We start from the raw sequence: 15,823 nt of genomic DNA, 5'->3' as shown, positions 1-15,823 counted from the left end.
ATCGTGGTGCCTGTATTACAATATCGTATTTATGCTTTCTTTCATTTCATTCAGCCAAACATAAATTATTTATTATCTTATCATTAATGTTATAATAAATAACAAACACTTTATAGGAGTAGCAATGACACACTGAATATTTATTTCAATACACATATATATACATCGACGACATGTATATAAAATACTTATAATGATTTAAGTATATGTGTCCCTGCACTTAACATTTAATTATGTGAAAAATAAACGCAAAGTCTCGTGTCGCCGATCCACTCACTCCAATTCACATATACATATCTGTGGTTCCGTGAATCACTATCCATTCCTCTTGGATACATTGTCTTAACACAAATAATAAACAATGTTAAAAAACCTCCACAGTCAGAACCACTTCACTCATACTTCTAATCTATGATATTTGCTAAGACAATAACAAAAATTGTCAACTCTGAAAAATACAAAGCAAAATTAGAATCTCATTACACAAACAAAGCTGTGATAATGGGTGGGTGGGAAGATAAATTCAAATAAACGTGTCGTTCTATCAGTGTGTCTCAAGATAACACGCCGTTACTCACTATTTATACTAATACCCGTATGTAAAATATTGCCGCCAAAACTGGCGTATTAATATATTTTACATCCTGTATTATCTTAAATATTAGTTTAACAAGTTTATTTTTTATAAATTACAATTATTTAGCAAAATAGAACTTATTAAATATATTGAATATAGTATCATAATGAAAGTTTGTTTTACACCTAATTTTTGTGCCCCTACTTTAGTGGCGGGCATTTAGATTTACCCTTGTCCGTCCGTCCGCCCGTTCGTCCGTCCGTCCTTCCGTCCGTCCGTTCTATTTTGTGTCGCACGTAACTCAAAACGTATTTGACCTAGAGTCATGAAACTTTACAGGAATGTTGATCAGCATGTGTAGTTGTGAACTTGTTTTTTTTCGTCTGGATATTTTTAGTATTTTTAGAGTTATTGCCCTTGACTAAGTAAAATTTTGCAATTTTCAACTTGTGTCGCATGTAACTCAAAAAGTATTGACCTAGAGTCATGAAACTTTACAGGAATGTTGATCAGCATGTGTAGTTGTGCACCTGGGTATTTTCGTCTTGATTTATATAGTATTTTTTAGAGTTATTGCCCTTGACTTAGTAAAATTTTGCAATTTTCAACTTGTGTCGCATGTAACTCAAAAAGGATTTGACATAGAGTCATTAAACTTTACGGGAAGGTTGCTCAGCATATTTATTTTTGCACCTTGGGTTTCGCTTGTGGATTTATCCAGTATTTGTAGAGTTATTTCCCTTAACTTAGTAAAAACCGTTTCATTATGTTGTAATTTGTTCCTTGAGTGCTTGAGTTATAATCAACCCACTTTACAGGAATAATGATCAATAATTACAGGAATAATGATTCACATCAATGTGAAGCTATGAACCTGGGACTTTGCATGTGGATCTTTTTTCAGTTTTGTTAGAGTCATTGCCCTTGACTTACAGTAGTATAAATTTGCAATTTTCAACTTGTTCATGCATAGCTCAAAAAGTATTTCACTTGTAGGCCTGACAGTTTACAAGAATGTTGGTCAGCATGTGTACTTATGCACCTTGGGGTTTGCTTGTGGATTTATTCAGTATTTGTAAAGTTCTTGCCCTTTACTTAGTAAAAAATTTTAGTTTTCAAAAAATATTTGACCTAGAGTCATAAGATTGACAGAACAGTGGCGCGGTGGGGGCACCCGTGTCCTATGGACACATTTGTTTGAAAGATTATATGCCGGAGAAATGGACTTTTTTCTTGGCGCATAAAGGGATACCTGTTCTACAAAGGGAACTTGTATCATAGTTTGGGGACCTTTCTGTTGAAAATGTGTCAGAGTAAAATCGTATACATATACATGCACAGTGCGTTAACTGGAGTGCCGGTATTAGTTACCCGCACTCGAGAGCATGTCCATTGAATGGCTCATTTTTGCTGGGGTTTACTTATTGTGACGGTAGAGAAAGCGAAAGCGACAAAAATACCATATACAGATGCTCGTTCATTGATTACTTTTTTTCTGGGGTTTCATATTGTGACAACAGGGAACGTGGTTTATGTTTGACTATGATACAAATGAGAAAGAACATCAAAACACTCGGCAATCTGATTAATACTTGGAGGCTACACCTATCATACAAATCAGATAGCCTCATGTTTCAAAGCTCTTTCTATTACTTAATTTAAAATAAATGATATGTTAATATATATGTTAAAAGTAGTATCAAAATAAAAGTTTCTTGTAAAATTCAATAAGCAAAGTTTCGGTTGATGTTTCGGTAAGTATATGGAAACATTTCATCTAATTTTCCAAAACGGGCATATAGTATATAAATGAAACAATTTTAAGTCCAGGATTTACATAGATAATGTTTATATCATTTGATTGGAATAAACAGTATATAAAGCTGCATGCCTCCAACCACAATATTTGATGAAAATCAAACTTGAGTAAAATTTGTGCCTTTTGCGCCAAAAAATCTCCTTTGCGTTATTTAGTCATACCAGTTCAAAAGTTTAATGAGCAGCAAAATTTCGGTACACGGTTCACTCGGTCATATAATAGTACATGGTGATACTTTAGCTATAACGTTCACTATTATTTTCTATCGGAACATGAAATAGTAAAACACTATTCAGAAAACAACACGGTAATCGACTTCTACAGTTTAAAATATTAAAACGGCATGAAACATCCACGTAGCGCCAAGTAAAGTAAATGATATTTTCCGATTTTTCTATGTACCGTTTTGTTCACTTCGATGTTAATTTTTCGTTTAAGTTAAGTCGTATTTTGAAACGGAGCATGCGCAAAACAATTTTTGTAGACTGCTCCTAATGATTTTACGCTTTAAATGATAATCATTCACTACAATCAGATACACAAAAATGGATGCCGCCAGCAATCAGTCTGAACACTGTGGAGAGGTCTGATGACCTCTCCAATATCTTAAAGTGTTAAGAATAACCTTAACGTAACGTAAATAAATATATTTATCATTTATCGGCAAACAGAACATTAAAGATTCAGATTTGTGGCACTTAAAGGCTTCTGTCCTAAAACTGAACTGACTTGTTTCAGTCCATTGATATCTACTTACAGTTAAAAAGTCAAATGTCTTGCAAAAATGTAGATGAATTTAGTACAGTTGTTTCTGAGTGGCAAAACAGAAAAACGTGCTTTCGCAAATATTTCCGCACGCAAAAAGTCCGTTTTGAACATTCGCAAACTTTTTGTGACGTAAATATATTCACTAATACAGTATTTCAGATTTTAATCTGATACCTAATGATTTTTTTTATATAAGTAGAGTGCAATTTACAAGAATCCACTTTATACCTTTTGAGTAAATTTCCTTTGTATATTTTGTTTCTATAATTTTTGTTGGAAATATTTGAACAATATTGGAGATATCAACTTTAAACTTTGTCAGTTTTATAAAAAATGTTGAATTCTGCTAAGACCGGTGTCGGGGGGCGGGGAACACGTGGACGGTAGCTAGCACTTACCACTTCTTTCCATGAACAGGCTTATTTAAACCGAGCCAGCATCATTTACTTATTTTGGCCGTTTATGGATACCGTTCTTTCCTCTTTTTTAGAAATGAATTGATCTCATTGAAAAAAAAGATAATAGAGGATAATTTGAATATGAGTGAATATGTTACATAACATATTTCGAAGTAAATAAATAGAGAATATTTGTTTTTCATCGGGTGAGCTTTAAAAATAGTATTCTCGCGAGTGACTAGTAACGCAATATTCATTAATGGGTATACATCATTTCCAATATAAAGGTCTCCAAACGATAATACAATTGATTGAAACATGTTCATTATCTGATAGTTTTATGACGGTACGTTAATAATATTCATGTACGTCCGTTCAAATATATTAAATGATTTGTTTGCTTAATTGGGAATATTAATACTATGTTACTCTTTTATGTTAATTTGGACAGCTATTTTGTAATTTATATATCAAGATAAATAATGCCGTTAAGGAGAATTTGAAAACCTGTCAAAAGATGTCGATAAATTATGTTTGGTGAACACTAGGTTGTTCTGAGTTGGTTATATTATTTTTCTGTGGCTATATTATTTGTCTGCAATTATCATATCGTTTTCTGTGATAACAAATACATTTATGAATTCTGCTGTCTGACAATCTTCAATAAGTTGTAAAACCTGTAGCATTTTTTCTATGATAATATATTATGATTTAGTTGATAGATTCCTTATTCAAATTGTCTTTGTTCTAATTAGGATATAATTATTATAATAAATTAATGTTATTGTCGATTCACTTTCACACAGTTCTTTAACCGTTCAAAAGCTTTGTAAGAATTGAGAAAATCCATATCATTTATGACATTTCTAGTACATCAAGTCTAGCAACTGTATTTAAAAAAAATGAATGGTTGATGAAAATTTATTTTAATCTGTTTTACACTCTATACACTGTTCTTACTGCGGATGCGTAACTTTAAATAAAGATGTTTCATATGTGTGTCGTAATTGCATTAATTGTAATTTGCATTTTATGTATGAATAACTCAATAGAAATGAAGTTATTGTTTTCTTTTGATTTAGCAATCAAACTTAATGTATACTTTAACTACGTGCTAGTAACATTTTTATGAGAGCTTTAAGTTTCCTCATGCTTACTTTTGTTTGTTATTTTGTTGGGTGTTTCGTTGGACCAACACAGTATATGTCATATGGCGAATTTTCAGCTATATTGTTTAAGGAAGACATCAGGTGTCCCTATGATTGTATTTGCATAGTTTTATGCTTTCGTAAGTGATATTAATTTCTATTTTCATGTATGGTGTACAGGTCAATAGGTCGATTTCTGTATGCTTTACTGGATAAATCTTGAATACTAAATCTGACTTGCCCCGAGTAACTGAATTTAATGAATGAATTAAGTAATTGTAAATATCAATAAATATTTGATGTACGACAGAGATCAACCTTGAAGTATACAATCCTATTTTATCTTAAGATCAGTGAAAGTTGCTGGTTATTAGTGTATCCTAGGTGGAGCCGAATCAGCGCAACACAGGTTCATTTATAAGCTTGAATACATTTCAAATTATGTTTTTTTTTGTCGGGCATGTAAATTTTCGTGCACATAATTTTTTTCTTGAGCTGTTCTGCGTCTAATTAAAACTTACATACCTAAAACAAAGAAAAAACTGTTCAATTTATCAATTACACGATCCATTTCTTTACATATCATTCCTTCATTAATGATTTTTCAATTGTGCGGTTGTAATATGCAGTATAGACGTACAATCAACGTCACTCACGGTAGAGTGCGCAACTTATTTTCATACGTTGTGATACACTGCAAAAGGTAACATTATCATATTTACACACCATGAAGTTCATTGTTGAAGGTATATATAAGTATAGCTCTCGTCAGTCAAGAAAAACAAGATGAAACTAAAAGCAGTTGTCATACAGTGTAAAGGAAGTGAAGAAAGTTAAGTTTTTGGCCAAATGTTTATGTTATTTGTAAGATAGACAGTGGATCGGAAATTGATAGTTGATGTTGATTAAGTCTTGAAACGGAAAACGTCCAATTGTGATCAAGCGGCGATGGTGTAAAGTTTAAAACCATGGATAAACAAAGCTGACACATGTGAGTATATGTTCTCTTTATTTCTTTTGATGTATTTTGTGAAACTAAAGACCATTTGAACAGTGTGTATATCATTGATGTTTTAATAGTTTAAGGCTAGTGATACTCCCGTTTGTGTAAGATATGTTAGAATGATAGGTAAATAAATTATTTCAGCCTTGTTCACACAATTTCTTGGCATGGGATTGATTGTTGCGGTTGTGAATAATTGTAACACAGTTACATAGTGCAATTGCGTGTGTTCGAGTCAGAACTCAAATATTTCAATTTTTCTTTTGTACTTATGATGTCATCGATATGTACAAATTATTAAAATTTCGAGATACTTTATTCAGTAAGTAAGACTTTTCTCGCTAAGTTGCTATGCGCTCTGTCAGTGTCTATTTTATCAAAACATTTTAAAAATACTAATAAGACAAATATGAGTGAGAATAGGGTTACAATATCCTGAATAAATGATTTAATCAAAATGACCTGTCTCAATAACATACATGAATAATTGCATTTTTTTAATATGTAACACAATGTGAATATATCACTCACTCACTCACTCACTCACTCACTCACTCACTCACTCACTCACTCACTCACAAACTCACCAACTCATTCACTCACTCACAAACTCACCAACTCACTCACTCACTCACTCACTCACTCACTTTCATGTCTAATTCATCTTTAGAGGTTTTTCAAATTTCACAACCGTATTTAGTTACTAATCAATCACCACAACTTAAATATGTCAAATTGTCAATGACTCATTGTTTATGAATTGACAATATATTACGGACTTACTGTCTAATATATAGCTTCAAGAACATGTAATTCGTCTTCCAGGCATGGACTTAAGTACTACATTAACTTATTTTGGCATTTTGAAAGAAAAAAAATCTATCAGAGGTAGTTGTTGTTGTCTTTTCTTTACATTTTAATAACATTTATGTCTCCATACATGCCGTGCATTTATTAACTCAAGTCGAATTTTGGTATGCTTTTTGTTGTTTTTAATGATTAAGCTTTAATTAAGTCTTTTAAGATCAGTTCTGTTAGATTTTTCTATTTTTGGATTTCAGGCTTTAAGATAATAACATTTTTAAAAATACAACCATGTGCCATATGATAAATAATGATTTAATAATGAATAAACACCTATTATAGACATTTCTCACAAAAACTGAGATATGACAAATTAAATCTAGAAAAAATCCCCGAAAGTTATAACTTCCCCAACAAATTTAATTTCTTTGTGAAATATTCTAACTTCCCGATTTGTTTTGGCTACCTCGCTCAATGCACACAATTTGTTGAAAGAAACACTGATTTGTAATATATATAAAAGGAATGAAGTTATTTACACAAACATATTAGAATATTTTCAAATTTAGACGTCGAATGCAAGATAAAATTTGTTGAAAAATTAAATGAATACATTGTTAATAAATGTATGATGTTAAATTTGTGACTAAGAACGTCTTCTTTTCGTATAGGTATATTATTTTAAAGCTATTAATTTTGTTGTTTCCATAGAGATTACTCTATCAGTGTATTAATGTAAGGTTGCAGTATATTAATTGAATTCTTATTTGTTTTTATCTTTTTTTTAAATTTTTTTTTTTTGATATTAATGCATTAATGTAATCATTTTCATTTGCTTTTTTGATTGTTTGATACAGTTGATTATAATTGAAATAAAACCACGTAGGATCACTTAAACACTGGTCTGAACTAGGAAATACTTAGCGTCAATATAAGTATAGGAGTTGTAATAGTGCTTTTGTTGTTTCTCAAGTGGACTCACTCATTTTCACTAAATATTTACATGTCCGGGTTTATGTGGCCATTTAATAAAAACTGTTTGTGTATCAGTTTCGATTTATGATTGTTTGTTTTATTGATATTTAGCGGACAAATGTTCCAACTAGACTCATTAGATATTGAGGAATATCCAGATAATTGTTGGTAATATAAAATATGACGTATAGTAATATAAAATACGACGTAAAAATGTCGGTCTCATTCATACAATAATCATTTTAAACAATGCGTTAATTAACCACACGCAATAATCAAGGGAATGAAAAAACGTTTCCTCTCGGATAGTAATCAGAATGTGTCTAGCTAAACTTCATATCAGTTGCGATCTTTATACAATAATTTAAATAAATAGATATCTAATTGATTACATTGACATTTTTAAAGTGTTTCCCAGTCGGCTCGTTTTAAAAGAAATAGCAAGTAAATTTATACATAGATCAAGCATCACTTTCTCAGTAGCGTTTAATGTAATTGTACATTTTGTATATTTTTGAATAGATCTAGACTAATTTATAAATGGTCAATATGTATGTCTTCTGTTCTCTTCAAATCTGAATAATAAAGACCATGCATACATAAGGATGTTTACAGTTATTTATAACTCACTGTTATGTGTTTCAGATAAAACTTTAAAGTACAAAAATGATTTACCCGCAAGCTATAAATAGTTGATATTTTGACACACTTGACAGCCGGGAATATATAAGACTGTTGTTCGGGGACAATATTGAGACCACGTGATGACGGTTAAGATAATAAAAGACAACTTACTGACAGACCCAATTACTTTAATGAAATATAGCTTTTATTTGATTTTGAAGCTTAAATTAAGAATCAAATTACATATTGAAAGAAAATACGTAAAAAACAACAATTTTCCCATTTCTGTGAGTAGAATCCTTTTTTTTACTCAATACACTTTGATACACTTTGTTCCACGTCACAACTGATTCAAACCATAAAAACTCGTTTCATCAATACGTTAGTCATGTCGTCAGTTTCACGAATGATCTTGAAAAATAAGCATTTTCATGTAAATATATTTGATGAGGTTTAAAGTTTAATGACTCAGCAACCGTATGCGCTAATTCATTTCTTTCAATTTGGTGTACAATGAAAAATATTGTTCCATTTACTTATCGCAGTGCTCGTTTTTGTCACTAAATTGCACAATTCCTGCGTTATTTGCACATTCCTATGCACGGTTCTTAAGTAGTATACCACTTTTTACTACAATTGATAAAAAACCAGTACTCCACTCTGAAACCTTGTTCACACCTAAAATACTGTTGATGAAACATAAATTAATGACTACATCTCAACTAATACTGATAGCATTACAACTTAAATTGACTGATGACAGAATTTCAAGTATGATTAAAACAAAACAAGTAGTATTTTTCAAACAGATATAATAAACCAGTATCGCATCTTGATAGCAACATTACCACATTAGAAATATTACATCTCAACTATTGCTGGTAGAAATCAAGAACAGCATCTCCAGCCCTATTTATTTAAAACAAATACAGCATAATAATATATAAACTACTCTTGGTAGCAATCCAAACTCCTTTTGCCGCTTTTCTATACGGTGGCACAGGGGTGACATTATGTGTTTTTTTCTCAAGATACTTTATTTTACACACGAGTTACTAGAGATAAATAAAAACACGCACATGTCACCTCTGTGCCGCCGTACTTTTCTTTTTTTCTTTATTAAAGGATGATATAATGTAGAAATGATGGGTAATTATCAGTAGTATCTGATTGTGTACCGATAACGATACGTGTATTCGGTAACGTATAGATCAACATGACCGATGTAAACACAATTATTTACCGTAACGATGGTAAAAATCAACTCGAGTATAGTGTCAACTAATAGATTTTTCAAAAAGAAAGCATTGCCAAGTTGTGTCTAAAAAATCAGCAGATCGAAAGACTAGAGCAAAGGGTTATCTGCAGCAGCAATAACGGGAAATGAAGCGCTGAAACACCGCACTTTGGGGTCAATGCACTTTGGGTGTCCAACCCCACATATCAACGGAATTTCAACGTTCTTAAGGTGTTAACTTGTCTCATCTGTAATCTTGAAATATTTATGGTGAAGGTCAAGATGTGATCTTACTGTCATTTTAATTATGCTGTAGCAGAGAACATGTATTTTATGCTTATTAAAACTATGTGATAAATGTTTATCAATTTTACGACTTTAAATATTGCAAATCTTTTGACTATAAAAACAAACTAATTTTAATATATTCCTAAACATAACATACGTTTCTAAGAGCATTTTGTTTTGACAGCCATTTACGTGATACGGCTTTGCGTCATATTAAACTTCAAATACAATTTGATGAGCTAAACAACGAATATGTCAAATTAGAATAAAATATTAAATAAATTATGTATTGGTTGCAGCGTTCCATATTATAGGTAAAGAAAATGGTCTCTTCAGAAAAAACTTTTTTTAATGACACTATAGATTCATATTGTAACCACCTATATTCGGTAGAATTTTAAACACCACATATCTACTTTGTGTGAAGTTAAAACATGTTTATTTTGTATTTACAAAGAGACTGTGTAGCAATAACTATTCACATCTACAGTTAAACATCGGTTGTAGATTCTAATTAGGTATTATGGCAAGCATTTGTAAAATTTATTGATTTTTTTTTCATTCATAAGTATTTACTCATTTTAATTTGATATTACAGTATTTCATATTCAAGAACATATTACAAAATACTTAACTTCTAGGTTCGATTTGCTTAAGAATCTCTTTGTTTATTTTAAGTTTATGATCTTATTCTACGAATATAAGTTTGTATTATTCATTATCGTGTATATGTGATGAATTACAATAAAGTGTTGTTAGCACTGTGAAGTTTTATCATTATTTGCCTTGTATTGAAAAGTATTTTACACATTGTGATTTAACCCTCTTTGTTCTAGTGTAAAGCTTATTTAAGTACAAAGTTTGCAATATGTTTGAAACTATTACATTGATGATACAGACTGGGACAGTTTTAATTACAATACATGTGATATTAAAATACTAATAGGACCATTTTGCTGGCGCAAACACGTATTACCTTAACAACAAAAAGCTCAGAAACAACTATTTGATACATTACAAATACGACAATACATGAAATATATCAAAGCACTGATGGTATGGGAATCGAGCGAAGCATTGCAACAGAAGGTTTGCTCGTATGATTTCCAGTTTTGTTATATTCTATTTTAAAGATTTTATATACTTCGTGGGGATTGTAAATATGTTAGCCATTCGCCTTACAAGAGTAAAATATACTTGTATACATATGCAACTTTTCAGTTTTAGCCGATAGCAGTCAAATGATGAAAAAAGTTATTGTTTTCGAAAGGATGAAATGCCTTTACCAAAACAAAACATCCTTTTTGCCTGATATAACAGTTACAGTATATATCTAATTATAAGTATGAATACAACTTTAATGCAACACGTATCATTTTCATATATAACAATCAATATTGATAGACTAAATGTGTATCATTTCAATATTCATAGACCTGTGATACAGCTGATTAGAATGGTATCACTGGGGACCAAATTCATATTTTAATAATATCATAATATGACGAAGAAGGGGAAGACATTTCATTTCCCAATCCACTTATAAATAACGTAAGTGAAACAATATAGAACTAAAATTTCCAATAAAATGACGGGCATGTACATTGTAAATACTTTTTATAATTCATTGGCAATATTTTTTTAAAAGTTATAATAGAAATGCATATTATTAAAATTTAATAATTTCGTTTTTTTTTTATAAATTTCATTTTTTTTAATATTCTATATTTCATAATTGTTAAACACTTAACGTTTTAATTACATGAAAAAAAGTGTATTCACAGGGGACTTTTAGACTAATAAATTTATTTATTTTATTTCAGGACAAGTGAAATATGGTTGCTGTGAGGTACAAGAAACGATTTGTGATAGCACCCTTCATGTTGTTCTCGCTGTATTTTATAGCCACTGACATGATTCCTGTAGATACAACATTCGGCTGGATATATCTTCAGTCGGATATTACGAACACTTCATTATATCGAACTAGGACTCTACACTCGAACGATGGTAGATGCACTTTAAGAGACAGTACACGATTCAAACGTCGCTCAGTAGATTTAAGAATAATTGTGATCACATATGACAGATATAATTCGTTACTAAGGTTACTCAAATCTCTAGAGAGATCATATTATGGCGGAGATAGGGTGGTGATTGATATATGGTTAGATAGGTCAAAGTTACAGCTAGTTCATAATGAAACTCTACGCACAGCTTTAGATTTTAAGTTTAACAAAGGAAGATGTAATGTGTTTGTTCATCCAAAACATGTTGGCATTACAGGGCAGTGGCTGTCGGTAAGTTGAATTTAATAATTACATTTGTCTTCCCATTCAATTTAACATTTATGCACTGCAATCTACGGTTGCTTATAATTGCATGGTGGTCTCCGTGACCTAGTTGTTTGAGTCGCTGACATAAGATATTTCATTTACATTATAAAATTGAACAAAAGAAGACACCAGACAGTAAACACATGATAATGCCACCCATGTTGCATATAATTGAAGGAAAGAAAAAATCGGTCAATGAAATCTAAAAATGGTTTGTCGAAGATTCGAACTTGCAACTTCTCACCACCAGGCCATATGACCATAATCATTATATTATCAAAATTACATACCCAAAATAATATATGAACGGATATGAGTTTGTCGATTTTTGAACGAAAATATTTGAGACATTATATTAAAAATAGTGTTAAAGACGTTTTAACTGACATTACGTCTGCAGGTGAATCAAAATAACATTTAGACCAAGAAAAAGTATCAGGGGCTTGTTGTTGTATACTGTATTGATGAATTAAATCTTTGTTATGCAGAAAAATACCTTTAAGATCAAATAAGCAAAAAAAACTAATACTTCAATGTTGATTGAATATGTTTTTAAATATATTTTCACAATTAAGTGTTAATTTCAGACCGTAATTACAAAATGAATATTTATATTATCTTTAAAACATATATTTACTTAAAAATCTTTATGATAATTACTAATACACTGTCTTATTTTGGATATTTCAGACATGGTCCCCTTTATCAAATTCATCCGAAATAGCTGTGATACTAGAGGACGATTTGACAGTGTCTCCACACTTTTATAGGTACTTAAAACTCGTGCATCAAAAGTACAGTCATAAACAGGATATATACGGGTTTTCTCTACAAGGGAAAAATATGAGACATAGTGATGGAGAATGTTGTCTAAAAGTGCCACTTGAGCATAAAGTATTTCTTTATCCGACTCTTGGAACATCCGGGTTCTCTCCTAATACTCGAAATTGGTTGCAATTTCAAGCGTGGCTCAAAAAAATCGTGCACGAAAAAATAAATGTGGTTCCGTTTATAGAAAACAACGTGGCAGTAAGATGGTACAATACATTGAAAACCCAAGGGAAGGCGGATTCTATGTGGGAAATGGAATATTTGTTCTATACTCAAATCCAGAACGAATTTACCCTCTATCCAAATTTTCCAGGTAAAATTAAAAACAGTTTTATTATTTACAATATATGGAAAACAAAGCCACCACTTTCAGTGCTGGCATTTAAGTGGCCGAATTCATGTGTAAGTGCGATTGACCCTCCATGTTAATATTACAACATTTTATATACATGTATAACCATCCTATTGTCTGTGTCATTGAAATGTTAAACAATATTTGTGTCATAGTTTGGGGACCTTTCTGTTGAAAATGTGTCAGAGTTAAATCGTATACATATACATGCACAGTGCGTTAACTGGAGTGCAGGTATTAGTTACCCGCACTCCAGAGCATGACCATTGATTGGCTCATTTTTGCTGGGGTTTACTTATTGTGATGGCAGAGAAAGGGAAAGCGACAGAAATATCATATTCAGATAGTCGTTCATTGGTTACTTTTTCCCGGGATTTCAAATTGTGACAACTTGGCAATATGATTAGTACTCGGGGGGGGGGGGTGGGGGGGTACGCCCCCTCGTACAAATAAGATAGCCTCGTGTTTCGATGCTTTTTCTATTACATATTGTATTTAACAACATATATTGTATAAACCGGTTATACAGCACAAAAACATTTCACGAACATAAACAAATCCTTGTTTTTTGTTTGTTTTTGAAAACATAACAATCAACTGTTCTTTGTTTGATATGCATATTGCTGCATGTATAACTTATAAGTTATAAAGATTTTTGACAGGTTATATGACCCTATATAACGTTTGCTAGGCGAGGGTTATATTGCAAATAACCGTTTATATACGGCTATATAACCTGTCAGAAATATTTATAGCCAATTTATAATACTATGGTTTTAGGGGGAAATATTTATAACCAATTTATAATACTAAGGTTTGTGGGCGAACGATCAGATTTACCAATGCTTAACGGGTTCAGTCAAACCGAGCCTGCAAATTTTTCAGTATTGGAGTTTTGAGCGTTCTTTAACTATTTTTATATGCTATATTTTGTATTAACCTTTTGAATTTTGAATTGCAGGTAACCGGGGATTCACATTCAATTGGTTTGAAGATGGTCTTCATTCAACCGGAGTTAAAATAGAAAGTCACGAAATGGAGTACAACAACCTAGTGATGGAATGGTCTTTAGATCGTGGTCAATTACCAAATATTCCTTTATATATTGACAACAGTGGTAAAGTTATCAAATAGTGACTAGGCTTTACAACAATATATGTCTTAATCTCAGAAGGTGGTAAAAGTCAAACTTAAAATAGGTTACCCAATGTTGTGGTAACCTCATCCAAGTGTAGTACAAAGATGAATTCCAGATTGTGACATCATCTGTACACATTGTTTCATCATAATTGTACACAATTGTTGTATCATATGTGTACATGTTGACATATTGTTCCATCATTTGCGTACAAATTGTTCCATCATGTGTATACACATTGTTTCATTATTTGTTTACACATTGTTTCATCATGTGTGTACAGATTGTTCCATCATGTATAAACATATTGTTCCGTCATGTGTGTACACATTGTTCCATCATTTGTGTACACATTGTTTCATCGTGTATGTACAGATTGTTCCATCATATATAAACATATTGTTCCGTCATGTGTGTACGATTAATCAATCATTTACATACAGATTGTTCCATTAAATGCGTACAGATTTTTATATCATGTGTGTACAGATAGTTCCAAGATTTGTGTACGCTATTTTAAATGGCATGTGTAATGTTGACTTTCTTGTTTAGAATATGTTACCGTTTTAATACGTTAGAACAATTCGAAATCGAGGCTATTTAATTAATGTAGATTTAATACTGAATTCATTGAACGAGTTAAATAAAATTATAGTATTCGAGCCTCTGGCGACCATGCTATTATTTTATTCAACGAGTTCAATAGATATACTAACGAAGCTACATGAATATAATATTTTATTATCAAAAATACTTGTATACGAACTGTATACGGTAAAATGAATCGCCTTTTCATTGACGCGCTTATAATACAGCGCTGACATTGAGCGCGTCTTTACGCTTTACGCTATGATTGTCTTACGCAGATGACGTCACGTCAAAACCGATTTCACGGTCTATGTGATAAACATACTTATTACAACTTTTCATTCTATTTGAATTTAATTCAACATTAGTATATTAGTATTGTCATTTAAACTATTTTTGTGTGGATAGATCTATGTACTTTTTATTTGTGGATATGTATTTTCGTATTTTCTTACTTAACATGAAATTAATACGTAAACACTTCAGAACGATGTATAAACTATTTTGCCTGATTCTGTTAAAGTTAACTTTTTATAAAAGTCATATGAGTTGCTATATTTGCATGATGTTAGCTTTAAACGTGTTTATTTATTGTGTATGTGTTTTTAACAATAGAAAAAAATAAGAAATGTGTGTCTTTTTATACAACTTAAGTTATATTCTATACTCTTTCGCTGAAGAAAGAAAGTTCTTACTTTCAAAAAAATATGTATATTAAGAAGTAATTAATTCCAAACAGTGATTTTTATCGCTAAATAAAATCACTGCTAGGAGTTCGGATTCGTGTTCGTGGTGTTAAATGATGCGCAGTGATTTTATCTCTGATTTGGACATATTATTTCGTTTTAACACGACACCAACAAATAAATGCTGCCGTTCCTGATATAAAACTAAATTGCGCCTGATTTGTTTCCGTCATTTTTTTTCATTGCGTCTT

General features: G+C 31.3%; 1 protein-coding gene across 1 annotated transcript; it reads left to right on the top strand.

Moving 5' to 3' along the window:
• The first annotated feature begins 5,420 nt into the window (after window positions 1-5,420).
• LOC132731910 (uncharacterized) lies at window positions 5,421-15,511 on the top strand. Its single transcript, XM_060718208.1, has 4 exons — window positions 5,421-5,701; window positions 11,465-11,941; window positions 12,668-13,121; window positions 14,122-15,511. Exons 2-4 carry the CDS (start codon window positions 11,477-11,479, stop codon window positions 14,292-14,294), a joined length of 1,092 nt encoding a protein of 363 aa, XP_060574191.1. The 5' UTR covers window positions 5,421-5,701; window positions 11,465-11,476; the 3' UTR covers window positions 14,295-15,511.
• The last annotated feature ends 312 nt before the right edge of the window (window positions 15,512-15,823 follow it).

This window comes from Ruditapes philippinarum, unplaced genomic scaffold, assembly GCF_026571515.1.
Source record: "Ruditapes philippinarum isolate M1 unplaced genomic scaffold, ASM2657151v2 ctg5734_1_1_1_1, whole genome shotgun sequence".
NCBI lineage: Eukaryota > Metazoa > Mollusca > Bivalvia > Venerida > Veneridae > Ruditapes > Ruditapes philippinarum.
This window is presented reverse-complemented; position numbering and strand designations above follow the sequence as displayed.